Source organism: Pipra filicauda, unplaced genomic scaffold, assembly GCF_003945595.2.
Source record: "Pipra filicauda isolate LSUMZ 115617 unplaced genomic scaffold, ASM394559v2 scaffold62_size3274119_pilon, whole genome shotgun sequence".
Taxonomy (NCBI): Eukaryota; Metazoa; Chordata; class Aves; order Passeriformes; family Pipridae; genus Pipra; species Pipra filicauda.
Genome location: NW_024104787.1, coordinates 2064041 through 2085761, shown reverse-complemented (window position 1 = coordinate 2085761; position 21721 = coordinate 2064041). Strand labels below are relative to the sequence as shown.

The window sequence follows — 21721 nt, the reverse complement described above, 5'->3', positions numbered from 1 at the left end:
ACAAGCAGAAAATTCAGTTAGTTTCTGTAAACCAACAAGAGCTGTGACAGACAGGATTATGCTACAGAGCAATGTTTGAAATGTTCTCCTTAGCAGAGTTTCTTGGTGGCTATAACCCCCTTTCCTTTCCCCTGCTCAAAATGGATGAGTTTCCCATTCGCTTGGACAAGGATCAGAATCTAAGAGATGTGAAGCCAAAGGATGCAACATCTGTCCAACGTGGGGATGTGCAGAAAAGGAATATTCTCTGAGTTACTTTTTAGGGTTTTCCAATTTTCCCCTCTCTTTGAAGGATACTTAATCAACATGTTACTTGATTTTTTAACTTGGCACACTATGTACTCTACTGCATTCAAAAAAAGTCCTGCTAGATTTATGTACATCACACACCGAGTTCCCCAAAATGGGAGCTCTCATCAATTGTTCTGCATGATTTTTCATGGTAAAGGCATCATCAAAGACCGGTAGACCATTCTTCCCTAAAGATTTAGTGCCAAAGTGGTACAGAAAACCTCAGCAAAGCCGCTTCATGTAAAAGATCAGCACAGAAATAACAACAACAATAAAATGCTTGTGCACTAGAGAGATAGATAAGTAATACCAACCCTGTGAACCTCTACTCTCTGGTCTTTGCAGCACACAAATTTTAGATAAGGACTCAACACCACTCCAAGTACACCCATGACGAAGTACCTGCCAGTGCAGAGTGCAAGGATTGCTGCTTTATGGCATCCAGGGCTACAGCTGGTGAGGAATTTAGCAACAAAACAGGTTTTCAGTGGAAAATGCCAATTCATCAGAACTGAAATGCTTCAGGGAGACATATCGTATTCAATGAACTTCCAACACAGCACAGGCAAGGCTCCAAGCTGGTTTCCTGCCAGCTCGCCTGGTGGGCTGCCTGGAAGCCTGCATGATCAGGGTATGAAACTCCAGGACTGCCCTGCCATGCACATTGCCCTGTAGCCAGGGACCACAAGGCTTCCTGAAGCTTTGGGCTTCCCTGTTTTATCCAGGACTCAGCTCCCAACTCTGCAAAAGGAAAACCAAAAGCCGTGGGAATGCTGGCAGAGCTGTAAACACCAGACCCGGCATTTCCCAGCCCAATTTTACTTTGAATTTTGCTTCCAGTGCAGTGGTTTTGCTTATTTTTCATTACCTCCTACCTCCTCCTCTTTTTTTACCCTACACTGGGAAAACATATATTTTTTTTTAAATCCCCGTTTCCTTTTGAAACAGAGAAAATTCTCCAATTTTTTTTCCCCCGGTACTCAGAATTTCCTGTCAAAAAAAAATGTTTGTGTTTAAACCAGTTCTACTCAGCACATTCTTCCTCTCTACAACCTCTCTGCTGCTTGTCCTCTCCCAGCAAAATGGAGCCATGCCGTTCTTCTGCTTTCCAGGCCTTGTGTGCTGAGGAAAGGAGGACTTGGCCCAAGGTGCTGCATTCAGTGAGAGAAACCTGATCCTTCTCCATTAAGGGGAGGAATTATTTAGGCTATAATTTGTAGTGATTACACACTGTTTGGTATGTTGTCATATGCCATGTTTGCACTTCCTCTGCCAACACATGGACAAGGATGTGTGTAGTCATTTATTAGGCTTGCACCAGAGACAAACGGAATAGCAGCAGGATTAGCTGTCATTCATCTTCAATTGAAAACCCTTCCTTGGCCTGTGGTTGGCTAATGAAATCCACATCGCCAGAATTCATGGTGTTCAGCTGGCTGCAAAGAAAAACCCTCAAGATGCTTTTAATTAGAAGTTGTGAATAATGGTCATCTTGTGTGCATTTTACAGACAGCCACAAAAATCTGCATTGCCACTTTGAGGAATGAGTCCAGAGCTGGGATCCACATTATGCAGACTTACATTTCCAGAGGCTATATGAACAGGTGTCTAAATTCTCAGCTCAACAGTGGGTGCTAGTGTCCCCCTTGAAAAAAAATTATGCTAGATAATGAGTATGACTATGCGTCATGCCTGTGACCATATCACTCCACAAGAAAGATTGGTTTCACTGCTTTCACATGGCATTTAATTGAATTAACAGTAAATAGTATTCTCACTGAAACAGTACTTCACTGTGCAAGTGAAATCTCTCAGGACTACAGTAGTACCTAACACATGCTAATGAGAAAATTTTAAACTTCCCCTCCGTATTTATCTATGCAAGGATACTATAGTTTCAGAACAGTCTACCAAAACAAATGTAAGTCCTCTGGTTCAGAATTTTGACAATTAAAGTATTTTCTAGGACTCAAATGACCTGAGACTCGGGTATCTCCCTTCCCTGTTTCTAGAAATAAGGTACCAGATTCTGTAAAATTTCTAATTTCCTTTTGCTTCTGGTGCTGTAGACTCTGTTTCTTGCAGACAACTTCTTATTTGGGCACAAAACAAGCCCAACAAGATGGCACAGAGCAGCAAATTAGGCCTTGGTTTTTAAACCAGGGCCTCCATTCTGCTGGGTAGCCCTGGTGAAATGTTTCTGTACTTTGACAACTTACTCATTCCAGCCATTAATAACTATGACTTTGTATAACTGCTGACTTAAACTGCAAAATATGTTGTTGCAATTGTGGAAAAAAACCTGAATGTTATGTTTAAGAACTGATCTCTCCGTTCTTATCTGTAAGCATTAAACGATGATGCTGTGTATTGAGTTTGCATGGCAAGATTTTGGTAGTGGAGGGGCTACAGGGGTGACTTCTGTGAGAAGCTGCCAGAAGCTTCCCCCATGGAAGCCAATGGGGGTCCGACGGAGCCCATTCGGGCTGGCTCCAAGATGGACCGATTTCAGCTGGCTCCAAGATGGGCTTGGCCAAGGTTGAGCCCTTCAGCAACAGTGGCAGTATCTCAGGTAAAATATTTAAGAAGGGGGAGAAAAGCCCTGTACAACTGCTGTCATAAAGAAGAGTGAGAAAGCATAAGAGAAACAACCTTGCAGTCAGGGGAGAAGGAGGGGGATGAGGTTCTCCAGATGCCATAGCTGAGACTCCCGTGCAGCCCATGGTGACGACCATGGTGAAGCAGCTGTGCCCCTGCAGCCTGTGGAGGATCATGGGGGTCCTCCATGGGGGGTAGAGATCCACCTGCAACCCCATGCTGGAGCAGGAGGATGCATGAAGGAGGCTGTGACACTGTGTGAAGCCCATCCTGGAGCAGGCTCCTGGAAGAATCTGTGGACCCATGAAGAGGAGCCCTTGATAGAGCAGGTTTGCTGGTAGGACTTGTGACCCTGTGGCAGACCTACACTGGAGCAGTCTGTTCCTGAAGGACTGCACCCTGTGGAAGGGACCCACACTGGAGCAGTTCATGAAGAACTGCAGCCCATGGGAGGGAGTCACTGGAGAAGTCTGCAGGGAACTATCTCCCATGGGAGGGACCCCACGGTGGAGTAGGGAATGAGCATGAGTCCTTCCTCTGAGGAGGAAGGAGTGGCAGATACAATGTGTGATGAACTGACTGCACCTCCCATTCCCCATCCCCTCGTGCTACTCAGGGCAGGAGGAGGTAGAGAGAATAAGGAGTAAAGTTAAGCTTGTGAAGAAACAGGGGTGGGGGGAGAAGGCGTTTTGAAGATTTGGCTTAATTTCACATTATCCTACCCAGACTTGATTGGCAATAAATTAAACTAATTTCCCCAAACTCAGTCTCTTTGACAAAAGAGACAGTAATTGGTGAGCGACCTCTTCCAGTCCTTATCTTAACCCACGAGTCTTTCATTGTATTTTCTCTTCCCTGTCCTGGTGAGGAGGGGAGTGACAGAGTGACTTTTGTGAGCACATTTAGTTGATTTCCAGTGAGGATCGACCCACCACACCCTGCATAAGCCATTTTAAGTTACTGGAAGTGAAAATCATGGCATGTTGATCCATTCAGGCAGTTAATTGGCAGCCGCAGAATGAAACAGAGCTTAGCAAATATCCTGCAGAGTTCAAACTCATAGCTGGGATCTCCGTCTGCTTGTGGGCTGCGGGAATTTTGAAAGCACTCTGGGTTCCTAAGATCTCTAAAGATTTATGACTATATTTATTACCGCTATCGTGCCTTTTTACTGACTACTGTTCATGTTGAACTTGAGAAATTCTTCAGGGAGAAAGAAGACACACACACACACACACATATACAGACACACACATACTTGCCCTACCTGCTTTGGTTGCCACTTTCAGCAAATAACCATCCAAATCGATCTGAAATTGCGGTGTCTCGCAAGGTAGTGAGATTCGGGTCCCATTCCACTTCACTGTGAGGTGCTGCTGGAGGCTGATTGTGCTTCTGCCCAACACAAGGTCCACTGACTTTGTCCAGGAGAAAGAACGGGTCCGACGGGCATCGTTTTTTACCAGCACCTGAAAGGGCGAGGCAGAGGAGGAGCAGTCTTTTGTCAAAACGTACTGACATGTTCCCTGAAAGTTAAATGTCCGTCCATCAAAAGTGTTGTAGTGAGGGTCTCCAAATACAGTGCAAACTCCAGGCTCTGCAGGTGAGTGAGAAACAAAAGCGCCATATCAGGATCAATCAAAGTCTGAAAAAGGCAGTTGATAAGAACTTAGAGGACGCTGCTCTCACCTAATCTACCTGCTCCACAGGGCAGATTTTGGCTGACACCCACTAGGAATATACACATCTTTTAAAACCAAAAGCTTCACAGCTTTAGTAGAAGTCTTCCCCAAGGAGGGTGGGAACCAAAGGCCCATTGATTCCTAGGGCAGCATAGGAAGGCTAACCTGTACCTTTGTCCCTTAAACATATAATAATAATCTACCATCAGAACAGGTTATTACAATGCCTATGACATTTTACACATTTCAGTGACTGCCTGAAATTAAAAGCCATCAGACCACTTTAGCAGGACCTGGTTCTGTCCATATTTTACATTTGTACACTTATAAATATTGTACATTTTTTAAACTAGGTGTGTTTACTTTTTTCCCCAAATCATCTGTAGAAACAGTATCTTTATTCAGTTTTACAAGCTATTGCATATGTTGTTTATACACAGCTGACTTGTAGTAGTTATTGTTACCACACTACCAGCTAGAAGTCAGTAGTACATGACTAACATGAAGCAATAACTACCTAAGACCATGGTGTCTCTACCAATTATTTGCATTATTACAAATGGATGTAGATTTCTTATGGATGTTTGCAGCCATACACTGGTTGCAGAAGTCACAGCTCATAGGCAGAATGCTTCCACACTCCTGTCAATGATGCTGAGTTACCCTGCAGCTACCCATCAACTGATTGAATTGCCTCGCAATCAAAGATAGCAGTAAATTTATTTGCCTTGCAGCCTTCTGGTATAACAACAGGTTCTAACCACATCTCACTGCTCCTGAGAAGGCGTCTCAAAGCAGAGAAATGCACACTGCTACTGCCAGCTGGACACCCATGGGCTAAGGCTGCTTTTGAAAGATGATGCTTGTTTTAGGGGAAGGACAATTTGACCCAGTAATCAGAGAGCTGTGAGCATCAGTTAAAAAAAAAAATTAAAAAAATAATAATAATAAAGGAGGGGAGAGTAACAAGGAATACAATTTATTCATTGGAGGAAAAAAATGCAAATAAAATGACCTGCCTGAAAAAGCAGCTTAAAAAAGGCAAATTCAAATCTACAAAAAAAGAAGGAGACACGAATGTTATGGAGAAGGGGAAGGGAATTCCTTCGGTGGAGTGGAATGCAGTTTTAACTACACAATACACCTTTCTCAGCAGGGTTTTTCAGCCTAGGCAGGGTGTTATGCTAAAGCAACTATAATCTTTCTGGCGTTTTTCTAGCTGTAAAGTGCACCCAAGGAAACCTACATGGAGACCCAGAAAATGGGACTAAAGGGGAAATATAGGGGAAAATGGGACCAGGAGACATTACCTTTTCCTTCTCCAGCTGCAGTGCAGAATCACCTGTACTTATCCCTGACAGACCTATCTAACCTGCTCTTAAAGAGCGGTAGTAACAGCAACCCCACAGCCACCTCTGGCAACCTGTAGCAGCGTCTGTCTGTTCCTCCTGTGAGAAAGGTCTTCCTAAAGCCTAACCTCAGTCGGTCTCCCCTCACCACATGGTGCAGTGTTACTACAGAGCTGGTACCTTTACCCCTAACTAGCCATATGCATGCTTCTTTAGCTAAGACAGTAACTAATCTTGGCATCATTATTACCCCTCTTTACTATGTCTGGTAACTAGGGACCACAAGTTTCAGTTTCTCAAGGACATCATGTTGACAGCTCCATTAGAAGTCAAAATGAACCATATTTGATCACCACCTCTGGAAAACAGGCCTGACAGACTTTAGGCAGAGCCTGAAAACCAAGAAGAGTGCTTTTAAAAATTTGCACTTCTGTGAGTTTCCTTTTGTTCATTGATACCAATAAGGATGTTAATAACTGCTTTCCAAAGTTCATTAATAGATTAACTGATTCTCCATAAATTGGTAGGAACCATACAGCTTTTAATCACCAATGTCATTTTTACCAATGGGAAAAAAAATCTATAAATTTTATGTGGAGACTATCTGACTTTACCTGTTACTAAATCACATTAACACACTTCTGATTTCCTTATGCACTCATCTAAGTATCTGCATGATGAATATTAAAATATATGACATTACCAGCTCAGATTCTACTTCAGCTTTTCCATCTCTAATTTTTTTTCTAGTGTAATCACAACTTTTATGAAAACAAGGAAATTATCAACAAAAAAAAATCAGCCAAGCATCAGTAAAGATTCCAGAGGAAAGAACTGTTTTGTTTCTAAAGGCCAAGAACGTGCACATTATACATGTTATTAACCAACCTATTGGGAGGGGAAGGCTGATTCCCCACCTAAGCAAGTGGCTAAGAGGCAAGACATGAGAGGAATAAACATAATTTAGAGATGTGCAAGTAAAATTGATGGTACCAATGGGATCCAAAGGAAATATTTATTTTTAATTTCTCATGTGTTATGCACAGTAATGTTGTTTTATGTTATGTTACATCGTGACACGTCATATGTCAACTTGATGCAATGCAGTTAAAAATGTATTTTGGACTGGATAGCTGAATGTCTGATCCAAATTTCGCTGTTTTCTTTAATAACCAAGGAAATGGAGGAGGGAAAATCCACCTAAAAACAGTCTGAATAATTGATTCTCTGATATCACTGTGTAAAACATTCTTGAAAGGTTTGCTAAAATTGTGGGTTTTAAAAAATAAATCCACACTCTGAAGGAGTGTGTGCGATAACTCAGGTACTGCCAGTAAGAAAAACTGGCTGGCCTAGAAATAAACCTTAAACACCGGGTGTAACAAGACTGCAAAAGACAGTCAACATGAAAAGAGTTCCTGCCATATTTAGCATCTGGGTTGTTGTTTATTTCCTTTTGGGAGAGTTTCAATCACATCATATTTTATAGTTTGCTTCTTTTTTTCTTTTTCTTTTTCTTTTTCTTTTTCTTTTTCTTTTTCTTTTTCTTTTTCTTTTTCTTTTTCTTTTTCTTTTTCTTTTTCTTTTTCTTTTTCCTATTTCTTTTCTTCTTTTACCTTTCTGAAACAAACCAGTCTTTCTGCTTGGCAGTTTTTGAAATCTATTGGAAGCACCCATTCTCTTGTTGGGACTGTGTGTGACTTGCTCCTCTGTTGGGACATAACGGATGGAGGAGTGTTGCTGCATCACCAATGTTCCCCAACACTAGAGTATGAAATTTCCCTGCTTATGCTAACAAGACATAACACATGGGTGAAGATCTTTCCCTTTCTTTCCTACAGTAAATTGTTCCCAGCTTATTGATGATACTCCTTGTCCCTACCAGCTGTCTGGTGTAGAGTTAGAAAAGGGTAATTATATATAATACTTCCCCCTAAGGCCTCCCTAGACTCCAATTACTTTTAGTTTAGGGACTTTCTGAGCTAGGTGTGATTTCCCCTAATTTAGTAACCTCTGATAGGCTTTTTTTCTGTGAATTTGTCCAGTCTTTCCTTGAACCCAAAAATGTTTTAGCATCCACAACACCCTGGGGCAAAGTAAACAAAGAAACGTTGCCTCTTGTTTGTTTTGAACCTGGCAGTCATGATCTTTGGTGTCTTCTTTTGCTCATCTACACATGCACATGAATGCAAATATACTTCTCTATCCTAGAAAAGCACAGATTTTTCAAAGGAGGAACCCAGAGCTATGTTCAGGGGGCTGTGATTTTCAAAACACCTCAGGCTCTCAACTCTGATTAACCATTATTAGGAGCTGGATGCAAACACCTTTAGACCTCTTTTGGAAATCTTGCATGTCACTCCCTAATCGGTAATGAAAACTTCTGGCATTCATAGAAGCTTTTGGGAGCTTGGCAGTTTTCATATTTGTTCTTTAAGCAACTAAATACAGACTTCACTCTTTTACATTTGACAATATTAAACTATATGTGTGATGAATGCATTTTTTTCAGTTTCCACCTAAGGCTCTACAGCTTACTTGCAAACTAATAATAGCATTTAGGTGCTAAAGTGAATACTATAGAACTCTAGGCATGCTTTCCTTGCATTTACAAATCATGCTCCCAATTCACATGAAATAGTTTCTTTCAGTAGAAAAGGTAATGGGGAAGGTAACTGTGGGCAAGGAGCACGGTTTTTGAAAACACATTTAGCTGTACAAAAAATGAAGCTAAAAAAGCAACAGCATGGAAAAGAACATATTAGTATTTCCCACATTTTAACATACTCTGAGAAAGAAAAAAAACAATCGCAACCTGTTTTGGCCAATACGGAGGGGTAGAAGTTTGAAAGACCACTCATTTCTAGTAAGTAGTATGCTGAGTAAAGGTAAGAACCGCTTATTGAAATAAGTGGTTGCCAAAACGTACCTTTCTTCCTTCTACCCAATGCCCCCATTCCCCCAGACAGTATTTAGCCTTTTTAGAAAGGCAAAATATATATACTGCTTGGTGGAGGCCAGACAGACAGTCAGCACACACATCCTGACCAGCCGGAGAGCATGAGCATATTGGCTGAGCAATTAGCACACTTGTAGCTCCAGACCAGCCACAGGATATATTGTCTCTAGCTGGGTTTATTATTTGTTGGGATATAAAGGAAATGGGACACAAATCCATAGGAAACCAGGCTCTGTTAGCTCTGGTGCTCATGGAATAGCTTGTTTTGTTTTTTCAGGAGATCAGAGCAGTCAATTGAAGTCCAAGATGTCCAGATGTCTGGTCACACTCTTCTGGGCTTGTAGGTAGTTAGGAGTGGCCAAGAAAAATATACTTTAAATTATGACTGAAATTGGTTTGGACACTTTCTAAGCAAGGAGAGGGAGGAAAAAATACAAGTTTACTAGTTAAGGGTGTTCTGATTGCACATCTATAATTCAAAAATATCTCAGCTTTTTAAAAATAAAATGAAACTTTGAATGCTATTAGCCCATATGCTGAATTAAGCACTAAATCAAACAGAACACATTATTAACTTCTGAAAACTAGCTACAGAACATGCATAATAGAATTTCATTAGGTTTCTGTAAAAAATGCATAGCCATAGAGTACTTTCCTCATAACTACTGCATAGTGCAGCTTGATATAATACACACTACAAGGTGTGGTGTCAAAAACTCCACAGGAGTCTTTATGGTCTATTTCATAAATAAAATAGTTATTCCAATTTGTCCAAATACATATTTATACAGTAGACCATCACAGCTGAAATGGGAGGTAAATAATGAACAGTATTCCAGTATGAATACACAATTACAGTCTTTTTGTTGATGTATTTCTCCATGGCAAGGAAATAACACAGGTAACGGGGGCCTATGTAGTCCTTTCATCCCACTACCTGCTCTCACAGGTACCTCCAATGCATAACTTCATTTTTATTTTTTTTTTGTTTGCTTTGAAGAATCAGCACTTTTTTTCAGTAATTCTATAAAAACATATGAAAAGGATGCAGGATCAACTGAAGGACCAGGTGAAAGTACTAACCTTTCACTCCTAAGGCTGGGTCCAAATGCCCTTGAGTTTGCTTTAGCTTCATTGATCATTTTGTCAATTAAAAAAACTGCAGAATTATTTGTAATGAACGAAATTTTCTGCCCCAAAAGAGTCCTTTACTGCAAAATCAATCATGTGTATTGCTAGACCTAGATGACTATAGTCCACTTTGAAAAAACTTCATCTACAAAATCTCATAATGACTTGGGTAAGACTGTGTTAGGATTATTATTGATCATGATTAAAATACATCTACATAGTTTAAGTAGGAAGTTTTCATACTGTGTGCTATAATTTCAGTAAGGCCTATCAATTCTTCTTTGTCAAGAACAAAGACTTAACCTTCACTGCAAATTCCTGTCTTTGTCTGAAGTTGAGGGCTGTCTGTTAATACTATTTGAACTCAGGTTTAATGTTTTCTTATTTTTAATATGAAAATGACCTTGGTCTAACATAGGATTACTAATTTATGGAATTGACGTCAGTAGTGATTTTTCTAAATCAAACCCAAAAGAGTACATTTCATTACATTTTTTATAGCAGCATAAACTAAACTGTTGAATTTTCCACTGGTATGACCACTGTGTTTAATTAGTGATAACTGTACGCCAGCCATGGAGCTTAAACAGCAACGTGCCAAAACTAACTATAGTTAACTTCAGCAACAGTGGACAAAAGAGACCCTCCAGCCCTTAAGGAGATGAGGTACTTTTTCTCTCTGCAACAAACTACTTTCAAAGTAATCCTTTGATTGTTTGGGTTTTTTTTTTTTTTTCAGTTTAAAGTGTATCGTGACTGGTTTTGACCCACTTCATAGAAACTGGCTGCTTTTAAACTACACTCAAAGCTCTCCTGTGTACAGTATGTTCTTGTACCTCCCTATGTTGTTTTTACTTTGGAAAATTAATATCTGCTGGACCGCCAGAAATGTTCAGTGTGTTAGTACGTGGAAAGAGGATCAACGTGAGGGAAAGGGCTGTGCACATACAATTTATCTCATCAGAAATTGGCTGAATTAGCAAAGTTCCTAATTACTACCTGAGATTGTGATCATCACTGAAATCCTTATGCCTTTTGCTGGTCTTATGTTGTGATGAGATTTACAGCATTTCTGGTGCAAAGGTGGAATTAGTTCCTTGCATTGTTAAAATGCTAATGTTAAAACAGATAGTGGTAGCCACCACTACTGTATGACAGTGGGTATTTAAGCTCTTTGATTACATTACCCGATGAAAGCTGGAAATGCCCTTTTAATCATAAAAGCTTAGAATCAGCTCTTCCCCAAATACTAAATGGGTCCATAGTGAGACAAGTCTCAGGACCCCTCTGTTTCATGTGCAGTGGTGGTACAGCCAGTGCAATGCAGACAGGACCCATAAGTCCCTTGTTCCCTTCCCATAAGGGAACAAGGCTGTTTATCCTGAAGGCTTTGGAGAGACCTAAGAGCAGTCTGCCAGAAGGAGGTCACTGGGAAGATGGAGTCAGGCTCTCTACAGATCTGCATGGTTGGAGGACAAGCAACAATGGTCTACCCTTAATTTCACATTGTGTAATCATGACTATTGCCCCTTATATCATCAAGAAGTTTTGAATTTTTAGGTATCTTTGTTCATAGATGAGTTATTTTTACTTTGAAGAAGTCTGGGTTCTGCCTCCTTCTCCCATGAAACAATTATCACAAGTCATCACTCTGGCAGCATTTCTGAAGGAATCACCATACTGTCTTCTTTTTAACCTCTTACAGTAGAGGGTCTCCTGTGCTTTGAGGGAGTGGCTGGCCCCATTATTTTCCTCCACTCTCATATTACAAAAGAACACATGAGAAAGGTTAAGTGAGACTAAAATAAGAAAAGAGATGAGATAGAGATCGATAAATCCATGACACTAATGATATGTCATATCTGAGCAAAAGGTCTGTGCAAATTTCTTCTCCCACGAAACTGAGCTAACATGAAATCAACTACTGGTCAGTTGAGTCTTCTTTCATTTCTTCCTCTGCTCAGCATTATTTCAAGTGTTCGTGAGGTTGTCACTTGTATCTAATTTCATTTTGATAATGAAGACTTGCAAACTAGATTTATTTTATCTCAAGTTCCACATTTCAAAATAATTGAGACGCAGAGTAGAAAAACAGATATTTAGCATATGGAATTTGTGCAATCCAAGAAGCACCCAGAATTGAGTTGATGATTTTAGACAAAGGAATAGGAACACTCTCCTTAAAAACCAGTTCCTTCTCTCAGAAGCCTTCCTATAGATTATAAAACCCTATTTTAGTAGTCTGTCCCTATTTAGTAAAATACTTAAACGTGTACTGAAGGAAATATGTAATGGTATCCCGTTAACTTCAGTGAAGACAGGTCTCCCTGTTGACCTAAACAGACTAGTTTAAAGATAACTATTTGTGCAAGTGCTTTGCTGACTAGGAGAGAACACACATGATATCACAATTTAATGATCATTCCTGAAGTGAAGAGGGATAAAAAAGCAACAGTTGAACTAAACATCACAAAGAAAGAAGGACAGTTGTCTATTCTACTTTCCACTGCTGTCCCAGACTGTGGGATTTCTGCACAGAATTTTTTAACTCTCACAAATCATCTGCAAAGGTGTTGGATTATATATACACATAGCTGGACTGTTAGTTACAGGTATAAAAGGTACCCAAGTCCTAATGGTCAAAACTCTATCAATTTTCTTGGTTTATTGCCTACAAATTTCACAGACCAACAATATCCTTCAAAATGCAGCACCTCAGATTTGAAAAAAATAGTGGCATTTTGAAAAAAATAAAATAAAATACCCAAGCATTTTATTTTAAATTTACAGATTTATAGAAGGCAAAATCCATGGCCAGCAATAATCACCTGCCCCTTAACCGCCTCTAAAAAGAAGGCAGAAAACCAAACATACTTCCACTGCATTTATTTTCTCAGAAAGAATAAAAAAGAATTTAAAGAATGTGAAGAAATAACTTACTTTCAGTGCAAATAGGACAGCATCCTTTTCTGTTCAGGATTTTACCCTAATAGGGAGAAAGACAGGCTGATTTAATGAAAGAGTTTTTGGAGCAATGACTGTGTCATGTTGTAAGACTGGATAAGCCTTTTAAAATAGTTCAAGTTGTGTTTGAACTTAGTGCCCTGGTTACAGCTTCAAATATCAGGTGCTAAAAACAGACAGAACTATTCAAAGAGCTTCCTGGTAGTCTCATAAGAAATGAAATACTAAAAGGGTTCTCCGTTACCACTTTTCTCTTTAGAGAGAGTGTGAGAGAATTGACTAGTCATCAGGTTAACAAGGTTGCTACTTTTTCCCCCACTTCCCCAAAATATATACAATACATTTCCCATGCATTCCCTTTTAGTCACCACACAGAGGCAATCTGCTCCACCCCAGGCCCCTCCCAAATCATTCATTATTTATGTAAAAAAGAAAGGGGGGGAGGGAAGAAGGAAAGAAGAAAGAAAGCGAACTGATAGAGGTCTAGTTTGGCTAAATCTTATGGTACCTCCACCAAATCACATAGACCTATGTCCCCGGTGAAGTAAATGGGCCGGCATCCAAGGATGTGCAACATTTAAAAGCAAACAATTTAGGCTCATCATAGCAATATGGATAAAGGGTTTGAGTATTTATCTACCACTCTGCCCAGGTCAGTTCTACTTACATTTGCATCTTATACAAGGATGACTAGAAGCAGGAGGCATGCCTCTGTGTATCTAAATTCATGTTCCTTTTCAGTCTTCATCAATTTAAAAGATGTTCTACCTGATTTTTTATTTAAATTCCCTAAAGTTAACCGTCAAGCTAGTGGATACGCCTGGAAAATTTCAGCCTAAACAATGTGTTTTTCCAAGCAAAAACTGTTGTTGGTTTTAACAGAAGTTATGGTGACATTTGAGCTCACCCGTGTTCCCATACAGGGAAGGAAAGGCATACGAAGCTTTGCTGCACCCCAGCACTGACCCTTGCTCCAACAGCAGTTGAACACAGAGGAAGTCCCCTCTGTATGATTACTGTTCCTCTTCCCAACCAAGCAGGTGAGCAAGGAGAGGCCAGCAAGAGCAAGCAAATGGAGCTGTGCTATCCTGCCCACTCAACAGCACAGAAAACTTGTGAAAACAGAAAAAAATAGGTAGCAGGTCTATGCAGAGAGCAGGGAAGTGGGCATAAGCAGCAACCCATATTGCTGTCTGCCTTGCCTTCTGCCTACAGTGCTGCCAAGCTTTGACAATGTGCACGGGGAGAAATGAACTCCAAGCATCTGTTGGCAGACTGGAGTGGAGTACACTCCATCCTGCCCTTGCTTGATGTACACAGAATGAGTGCTTGGTGATGAATGCACTTGGGCACATCGTCCACAAGGCGCAGAAGAAGCTCAGTGTAAGCTTGTCTTTGAATGTGCAACTGCATGTGAACAGACTTGAGGCACATCTGGACTTGAGAGAAGGGTTGGATCAGAGTTTCACTGGCAAGTGTGGGCAGCGCTTAAGATGTTTGTGAGACCACCAGGCCCCAGAGCAAAAAGAATAGCTGAGGACCAGGCGGCACCAGGGAGGCCTACTCAGCACCTGCTAGAACAAAACCACTTAAAGGAGGAAATGTTAAAACCACACAGAAATAGGGAGCTTGGCAACACATATTTGTATGAACGGAATACATGCAGCTGAATGCCACACACTGCACTGCACAGTCTTACCTCGCTGTTTCAATAAAAGAGTTGAAATCATCAGCCGAGCTGGAAGTGGCAAGAATTCAAGTGAAATCGGATTCTCCAAGGCAGCCTGCTGAGGCTGGTTACTTGAGCCACCATGTTGGCCCGAGATCCTGTTTTTGTCTTGTAGAATAAGGAAACCCATTATTGCTAACATGTGCTGTAAGAGTTCGTTAGCATTGAGGGTTCCCTTAGGAGTGGGCTAAGTGATGTGATCCCATTTTTCCCTATGAATATTTATAAGCAGACCACATTTGAGTCTATTTATTTTCTCGGATTTTTCTTCTTTTTTTTTATGAGGTTTTCAATTTTAATGTCTGAGGTTTTTATTTTATATTTTTTTTAAGGCAAAACTAATTGCTGGGGGGAGGTGGTTGTTTAGTTGTGCAATAGCAACAGCTGTTGTTTTTTTGTGCCTCATTTGGCACTAGAGTAAAAACAGCAACTTCTTGTTTGTAATACTAACAGATGTGTAAAACATTAAATGCAGTCTGTGCTAGAGATGGGAGAGTGTGTTCTGAATAAATTTTCAGCTCACTTGAAGTTCACGGGTTCAAAATTTACCCACAGAATCAAACTCTGCAAATGTCTTCACATTCTGTGAATTTAATTCTATTAACTTTTGCCTTGGAGCTCAGAAAAGGCTGCATGCTGTAAAATTCAACAGGCTTTCCTCTAGCAGTACAAAAAGAGATGTTCATGACCACTGATCATTACCATAGACTTAAGATGTTAGTGAGGAATGCAAAGGCACAAGGAGAGGGGGCAGGAGAAAAATTAAAAGGATGGGTAATCAAAAAGGAGATGGCACAAAGCAAGAAAGAGGCTCGAGCAGAGCTAGGGCAAGTAAATAGCAAATTAGGTATGAAGAGGTCTAAAGGATCTCTGAAACTCAGTCTTGCCAAGTGTTGAGATTACTCCCTTTCTTTAAAGTATTTAAGCATGTGTTTAAGTTTAAGCACACATGGAGGGCCCATAACTAACTTCAGTAGAACTGGACACATGCTTAATAGATTTGCTGGATGGGGGCCAGCAAGTACCGCACCTTGCACGCTGACACTCCAGGTAACTTGAGAGAGGGAATATCTATTTGGAGTCAGTGGTCAGAAGGTAAGAAACAATAACCACAAGCCACAAGGCTCACTAGAAGTCCAAGGAGAACCAATTTTACTATAGATGTGACAGGAAGGACTGACTTTGTGAGATGTATTGCCTCTGCTGCAGATGAAAAGTAGCTAAGAAAGACACTTTCTGTAATTACTGATATAGGATTAAATGCTCCAAAAAGAAAAGAACAAAAGAAACAGAAAAATGTGCCTAGCCCTATGAAGAAAATTAAAGAAAAGGTAGAAAGAGTCTTCAAATGTCTTCTATGTCAGCCTGCAACCAATAGACTGAATAATACAAATGGTTGCACAGTACTGGAAATTTCTGCGGAATTGCCACTTTGAAACCCATCCTTTCAAGAAATAATTGGACAAAATTTATGCTGAAAAATAAAATAAAATTCTATCACCAAAATATCCCACAATATCATGCAAAGAGTATTACGAATGCATGGTAAAGCATTTAAGTCATAGAATAATATTCTAAGTTCTTTGTGAATCTTCAGTCCTTTCCCGATGGGTTGTCTATACCATAATACAGTTTTAATGAGATAAATTTATGTGGCCTGACACCTGAGGGACACTAAACCACATTTTATTCCACAGCAGTCTTCAATAGTCAGTGGAGACTGCTTATTGTCAGAAACATTGTGAAGAGAGAAAACAAATGGAGAGCACACCACTACAGTTTGCAGAGGCAGCAGCATAACTGTGCACTTCCAGTATCAGAATCACTAATATATTTGTATCTTGAATAATGGGGTGTGCTTAATTGATGTTTATAGATTTTTGACAGAAAAATCTCATTAAAGAGAGTGGAGCAGAGATGAAAAGTAGAAGATTTAAATCCATTAGCATACATTATATGCTTTAAAATTACTTGGTAGCCACTTGGAATAGGAAAATAAATCTTACTCTAGAGTTTACATTCTTTCTCCTACTTGTCTTTCCAATTTAGCTTGAAAGAGCAGAAATGCAATGTGTTCCTGTGGAGAAGAGTAGTTTTGCTTGCAGCTTGCATTTAAAGGCAGGGAGCAAGGTGACTGGTCAGATACCAGAGCAAATGGTGCTGCAGGGTAACAAAGCCAGTCTTTTCAGCCCTAAGGAACCAGATCTTGTCTGAGGACTGACCTCAGAGCTCTAGGGCAGTTTATGACTTCACGTTAACCTTGAAACAGATTGTGTAGCAACACTAAACAAGTTTGTCAGTCAGTCACTTATGCTGCTGCAGGACTGTGGATGGTGAATTTTTACCCACCATTACTTTCATTTTAGGAGCCACTTCAACTGATCATCTCAATGCTCAAATTTATGTATGGATACTGCTGCAGTGATCTACTTCACTGAAGATCTATATTAAGTCATATTAGCTACTTGATCTCAGAAGTGTCTTAAACATCTGTAATGCATCAGCACAAGGTAAAAATAAATGAGATGCAGTGCGTGCCAGGCTCTCAGTCAACAAAAAATTCGAACAGACCTAAAGAGCCCAAACTTACACCATGAATGGCCTGAAGGTAGCAAACCTGATTGCCATGAGCCACATCACGTTCCCAGAAGAGCAGCTTCGTTTGTTCACACTTTCTAATGTGTATGCAGCATCTCATGTGAGGCCCATTAACAGAACTGCCCTCTGCAGTGAGTGCCAGAAGATGCAAGCATCGTTCTTTAAGCCCGTTGTCACAGCAGAACAAGGAGTGCCAAGGTACAGGTTCTCTATTCTACCACTGCTTCTGGCTGTCCAAAGTTTACATGTATAAAATTTTACAAACTAGAGTTTGTCATTTAAAAATTTTATATCTAGGTGTCTGTGACTCACATTTTCCCCACTGGCTTCCAGAATGGAAAAGGAAACACTGAGAAGGTGTAATCTAATGACTTGGCTTTCTCTTCTGCAGTTCAGTTCAAAGATCTGCCCCTACATGAGGTGCTATTTAGAGCTCCCTCTTGTGAATGCTTGAGCCATTAAAAAAAATAATTTGTCAGTGTCAGAAATCCAAGAAACAAAGGCTGACTTTAGCTCAAGGTTTCAAGTACAGCTAACTTTTGAAGCAATTAAGTAAAGTTACAGTTACACCCATCTTTGGGTTCACTTCAGACTTTCAAATAAAAGTCTCAGGCCACAACCTTAGACAAAGCAGAATGGCTTGGTTGAAATAATTTGCTTTGCTTTGCCTAATTTACATTTTCAACCAAGTGTTAAGCCTCACATGCACTGAGAAATGCAAGTACAACAACCTACTGTGGTTTGCCTTAAGAATATGCATGCTCTTGAAATATTAACATAGTCATCTCATCGCTTTATTAAACTACTAAATGAGTGAAAGGCATGTTCCAGTGCAGATACCTGGGACAGAGAAAGTTAAAGGCAGAAGGAGAAATGGAGACTCTGCAGGGCAAAGACAGAGGTGGAATGACCATATTCAGGGTAACAGTAGCACACCTGGAGAATGCCAATCTAAATTAATATGCCAGAGTATCCCTTCTTTTCAAACTGCATGCCCCACTGCCATGTACACACTTCCAAGAAACACTGGAAAAGATAACGGTGGACAAAAAAAAAAGAGAAGAAAACTCAGTTCTTTTAAAAAACTCACATGAGGACAGCTGCTGACTGGAATGCACTGTTTCTTGCGACACTCTGTCTTGCCTTTCACACAAGCACAGATGGTGCAGTTTACAGAGGACCACATCTCTCCATCCTGCAAGAGAGAACATGATATAGTATCAGCTGGAGTGGCAACAGGAAGCTATTTCAGCAATGTATCATTGCACAAGAAAGGATGACTTTCCCTGTTGGCACTGTCTCATTGTTTAGTCTAAATTATTTTGAGGTGTCTGTCCATGGCCAGTTGGATTCAAGACAAAGATCAAATTCAGCAAGGTTTTCTTCCCTTTGGCCCTCTTGGTCAGAAATTCATTTTTTCAGGGCTAACCAAATCACATTTTCATTTTTCATCAGTGTCCTGTTTATTTGCATTGTTTTCTCTCTAATAAGCATCTGAGATGTGATCACACCTACCACAAATTTTCATTTAAGCTGACATAATTAGGAAAACCTGGTTGAGTGAAGTCTATAGGCTGCAAGTTAGAGTATTTGATTAAGATATACAGTGAATTTATTCCCAGATGCAGCATCATTTTGACTCAGGGCAGGAATGGTTGAATAATGAATTCTAATTTAGATTACTACAGCACTTTCACAGATATTTGATCTGCTAAACATCTGAAAATGTTTAGAAGAGATACAGTGCTGAAATTCTCAAATGCGGAGCAGGTAAGACAGTCTATGTATGGTATTAAGTGCAGAGCATAATATGCCTCATGGTGTTGTCCCCACTTGGGATGAATTGCTTGTGGAACTGCCCTGGCTCCTTTTTTACATGGTGCTGCACTTGCCAAGTGTGGTTTCTAAAACATTCTGTTTCACCCGCTTACAGCCTTGTGCTAGTCCGCTTAGAGCCAAACTGTGCATGTTTTCTGTTTACAGGGCTGCTGGGAAGGAAGGGTGAGGATAGACTGGACAGGAACAGGCAGCTCAACCAGACAGATGTGAATAATTACGTGCCCACCTCAACATGATGTTCTGACCAGAAAGAAAAAACAGACCATATCTGAAATGCAAAGGAGCCTAACTTATTCAGCACAGCACGCTTGGCCAGAGGCTGTCTCTCTCCTGTTTTTTGTTTCTCGGGCATGTTACTATTGCCTAGTGTTTCTGATGTTCTTGGGTCTCTGATGACCACTCACCAGGTAACTACTAAGGTACCAGAATACATCACAGCTGACTGCATGCAGCTATCCTGAATTTTTGTTTCACAGCCGAAACAAATTCACAGCTGAATTTTTGTTTTGCACAGGAGTGCAAAAACACATTTGCTGTGCCCATTCTACCTGTGTTAGAGAACTGACTTCAACGGAGCGACACTCAATTTACATTTTTGCACACGAGGCCAGAAATGGATGTACTCTCTCGTTATTTTTTCACACTCCATATAACACTAGTAATATAATAAAATCTTCACAAGAAGCAGAATATTTTAGTTGGGTGCCTAAGAAGTAGGCATTTGTTCCTGAAGCACAATGGTGCCAGTGTGAAAGTGCCAATCAGATGGAGTATAGTCTCAGCGTACAGTAGGTTCACATGTAATTTCCAGAATAAACACTTCAGCTATGTACACAAAAGATGGAATAAATGGGAAGCAATTCTGGCTGAGCAAACCAAGTATTCACAAAGGACTTAACATTTGATCTGATTCAAGGGTCTCTTAATTCACAGATGGCCCATGAGGTGACAGAATCTTTTTCCGACACAGTGTGAAAAAAACGTTGCACCACTTGGAAAAACAAACAGGGTCTCAGTAATAGCAGAAGTGTTCTGCAGGGAATCCCTTGTGATTTGAAAACATTGGGTGAGAGTGCAGTAGGTAACAGTTACTACATGGCTACCCCAGCATAAAATATCGGGGGTGCTGTCCTTAGCAGAGATGTGAAACGTAGTAAATCGAGTAACTTTCAGCCAAGATGAACTTCACAAAGCTCCTCTTGGCTCAGCTATGGAAAAGACTTTGGTTCAGCAGATAAAGCCTACAGGCCACTCAGAATATCTCCTCCATGAATATCGGTGTTTGTTTGGGAAAGCAGAGCGCTAATATCTCTTACTAAAAATGCATCATTTGTCATGAAACAGCAGCTTGAACCTCTGCATACAGAAGGGGAGGCAACATGTAACATTCAAGGAGGAACTATAATCTTTAACTGCTGTGTATCAGTAGAATTTATACAAACTCAGAAAAAAAAAAGCAGATGGCAAATTTTGCAAAGCTTTGCCTCCATCATCAACCAGAATGGTGAGGATTCTGCTACAAAACAAGTCACTGTTCTAATCTATAGTAAAATCATGCTGTTTTGGCTGTTACAATGGTATCTGCTCTTGAACCACACCTGAAACTTTACCTGGAAGATCTTATTGCCAAACTTGCACACTTTCACTTCCTCAGGAGAGACATATGAGACACACTCCTTGCAGCAGTGGTCTTTGTTTTTATCGCATTCACCAGGAAGTAAGCACCTCTTCTTACATATCACTGTTGAATCCTAGGTAAAAGGATGAAAGGAAATCATAAAATCATCACCAAGGTGTTTGTGCTCCTGTGTGTCCTTACAACAGTATTCCTGCTTGTTCATTCATTGCATCCACCCAAGCTACAGCCCAACTGCTTTGATAGGTCAGCTCAGAGAAAATAAAAATTATTTATGGATTAAGGGAATCTTTCATGGTCTATGAAGCTAAAGCCCAGCTTGTACTTTTATTTGCCTGCAAAATCTTACTGATTTGGTGACACTTTCATTTTTTTGCCTAGGTGCAGAAGTGGAAGTGGTCACAGTCATGTTAGAGAACCAAATAAATATCACTGCTCTTCAGCAGAGATGTGGTAATTCATCATCTAGAAACTCCTCTTCCACTCTAATGCAAAGTTAAAGAGGATCATATAATCCGAGCAACTTTATTTTGCATCACACAGAGTCAGGTATCATGTCTCAGCTGAGGCAGTCAGTAATTTTTTAAACTTTTCTAGCAGAACTGCAAGTGCTCCTCAGATCATATTCTTTTGGACCACACAAGATGCCACAGAACAGTATCAGGCTTACAGTTCCACAGCCCTACAAATTACTGCTAAGCCAGATAACCATCAGCACACAATATCAAAGCACTGTGGACTTACCTTGCATGTACACATTGTGCAGTTGTCATAAATAAACGAGGACCCATTATCATACACATTGCTGTGAAAGAGGCAGCTTCCAAATGGGAGGTCAAACACTTTCCTCTGTCCTGAATAAAAATAAACAGTAATAGAAACAGAATGTGGTTGAAAATATACCATAGTGTCAACAAAAATAGAAGGGTTTATTGTCACCAGATC

General features: G+C 40.3%; 1 protein-coding gene across 3 annotated transcripts in view; it reads right to left on the bottom strand.

Moving 5' to 3' along the window:
• BMPER (BMP binding endothelial regulator) overlaps nt 1-21721 on the bottom strand; it is a 146771-nt gene that overhangs the window by 47258 nt on the left and 77792 nt on the right. For all 3 annotated transcript variants that reach the window (XM_027729158.2, XM_039388271.1, XM_027729159.2), the window contains 5 exons: nt 21521-21630; nt 20751-20891; nt 18392-18496; nt 12951-12996; nt 4157-4486 (listed from right to left, as the gene is read on the bottom strand). In XM_027729158.2, coding sequence (XP_027584959.1) covers nt 4157-4486; nt 12951-12996; nt 18392-18496; nt 20751-20891; nt 21521-21630 — 732 coding nt within the window. The remainder of the gene's footprint in view (nt 1-4156; nt 4487-12950; nt 12997-18391; nt 18497-20750; nt 20892-21520; nt 21631-21721) is intronic.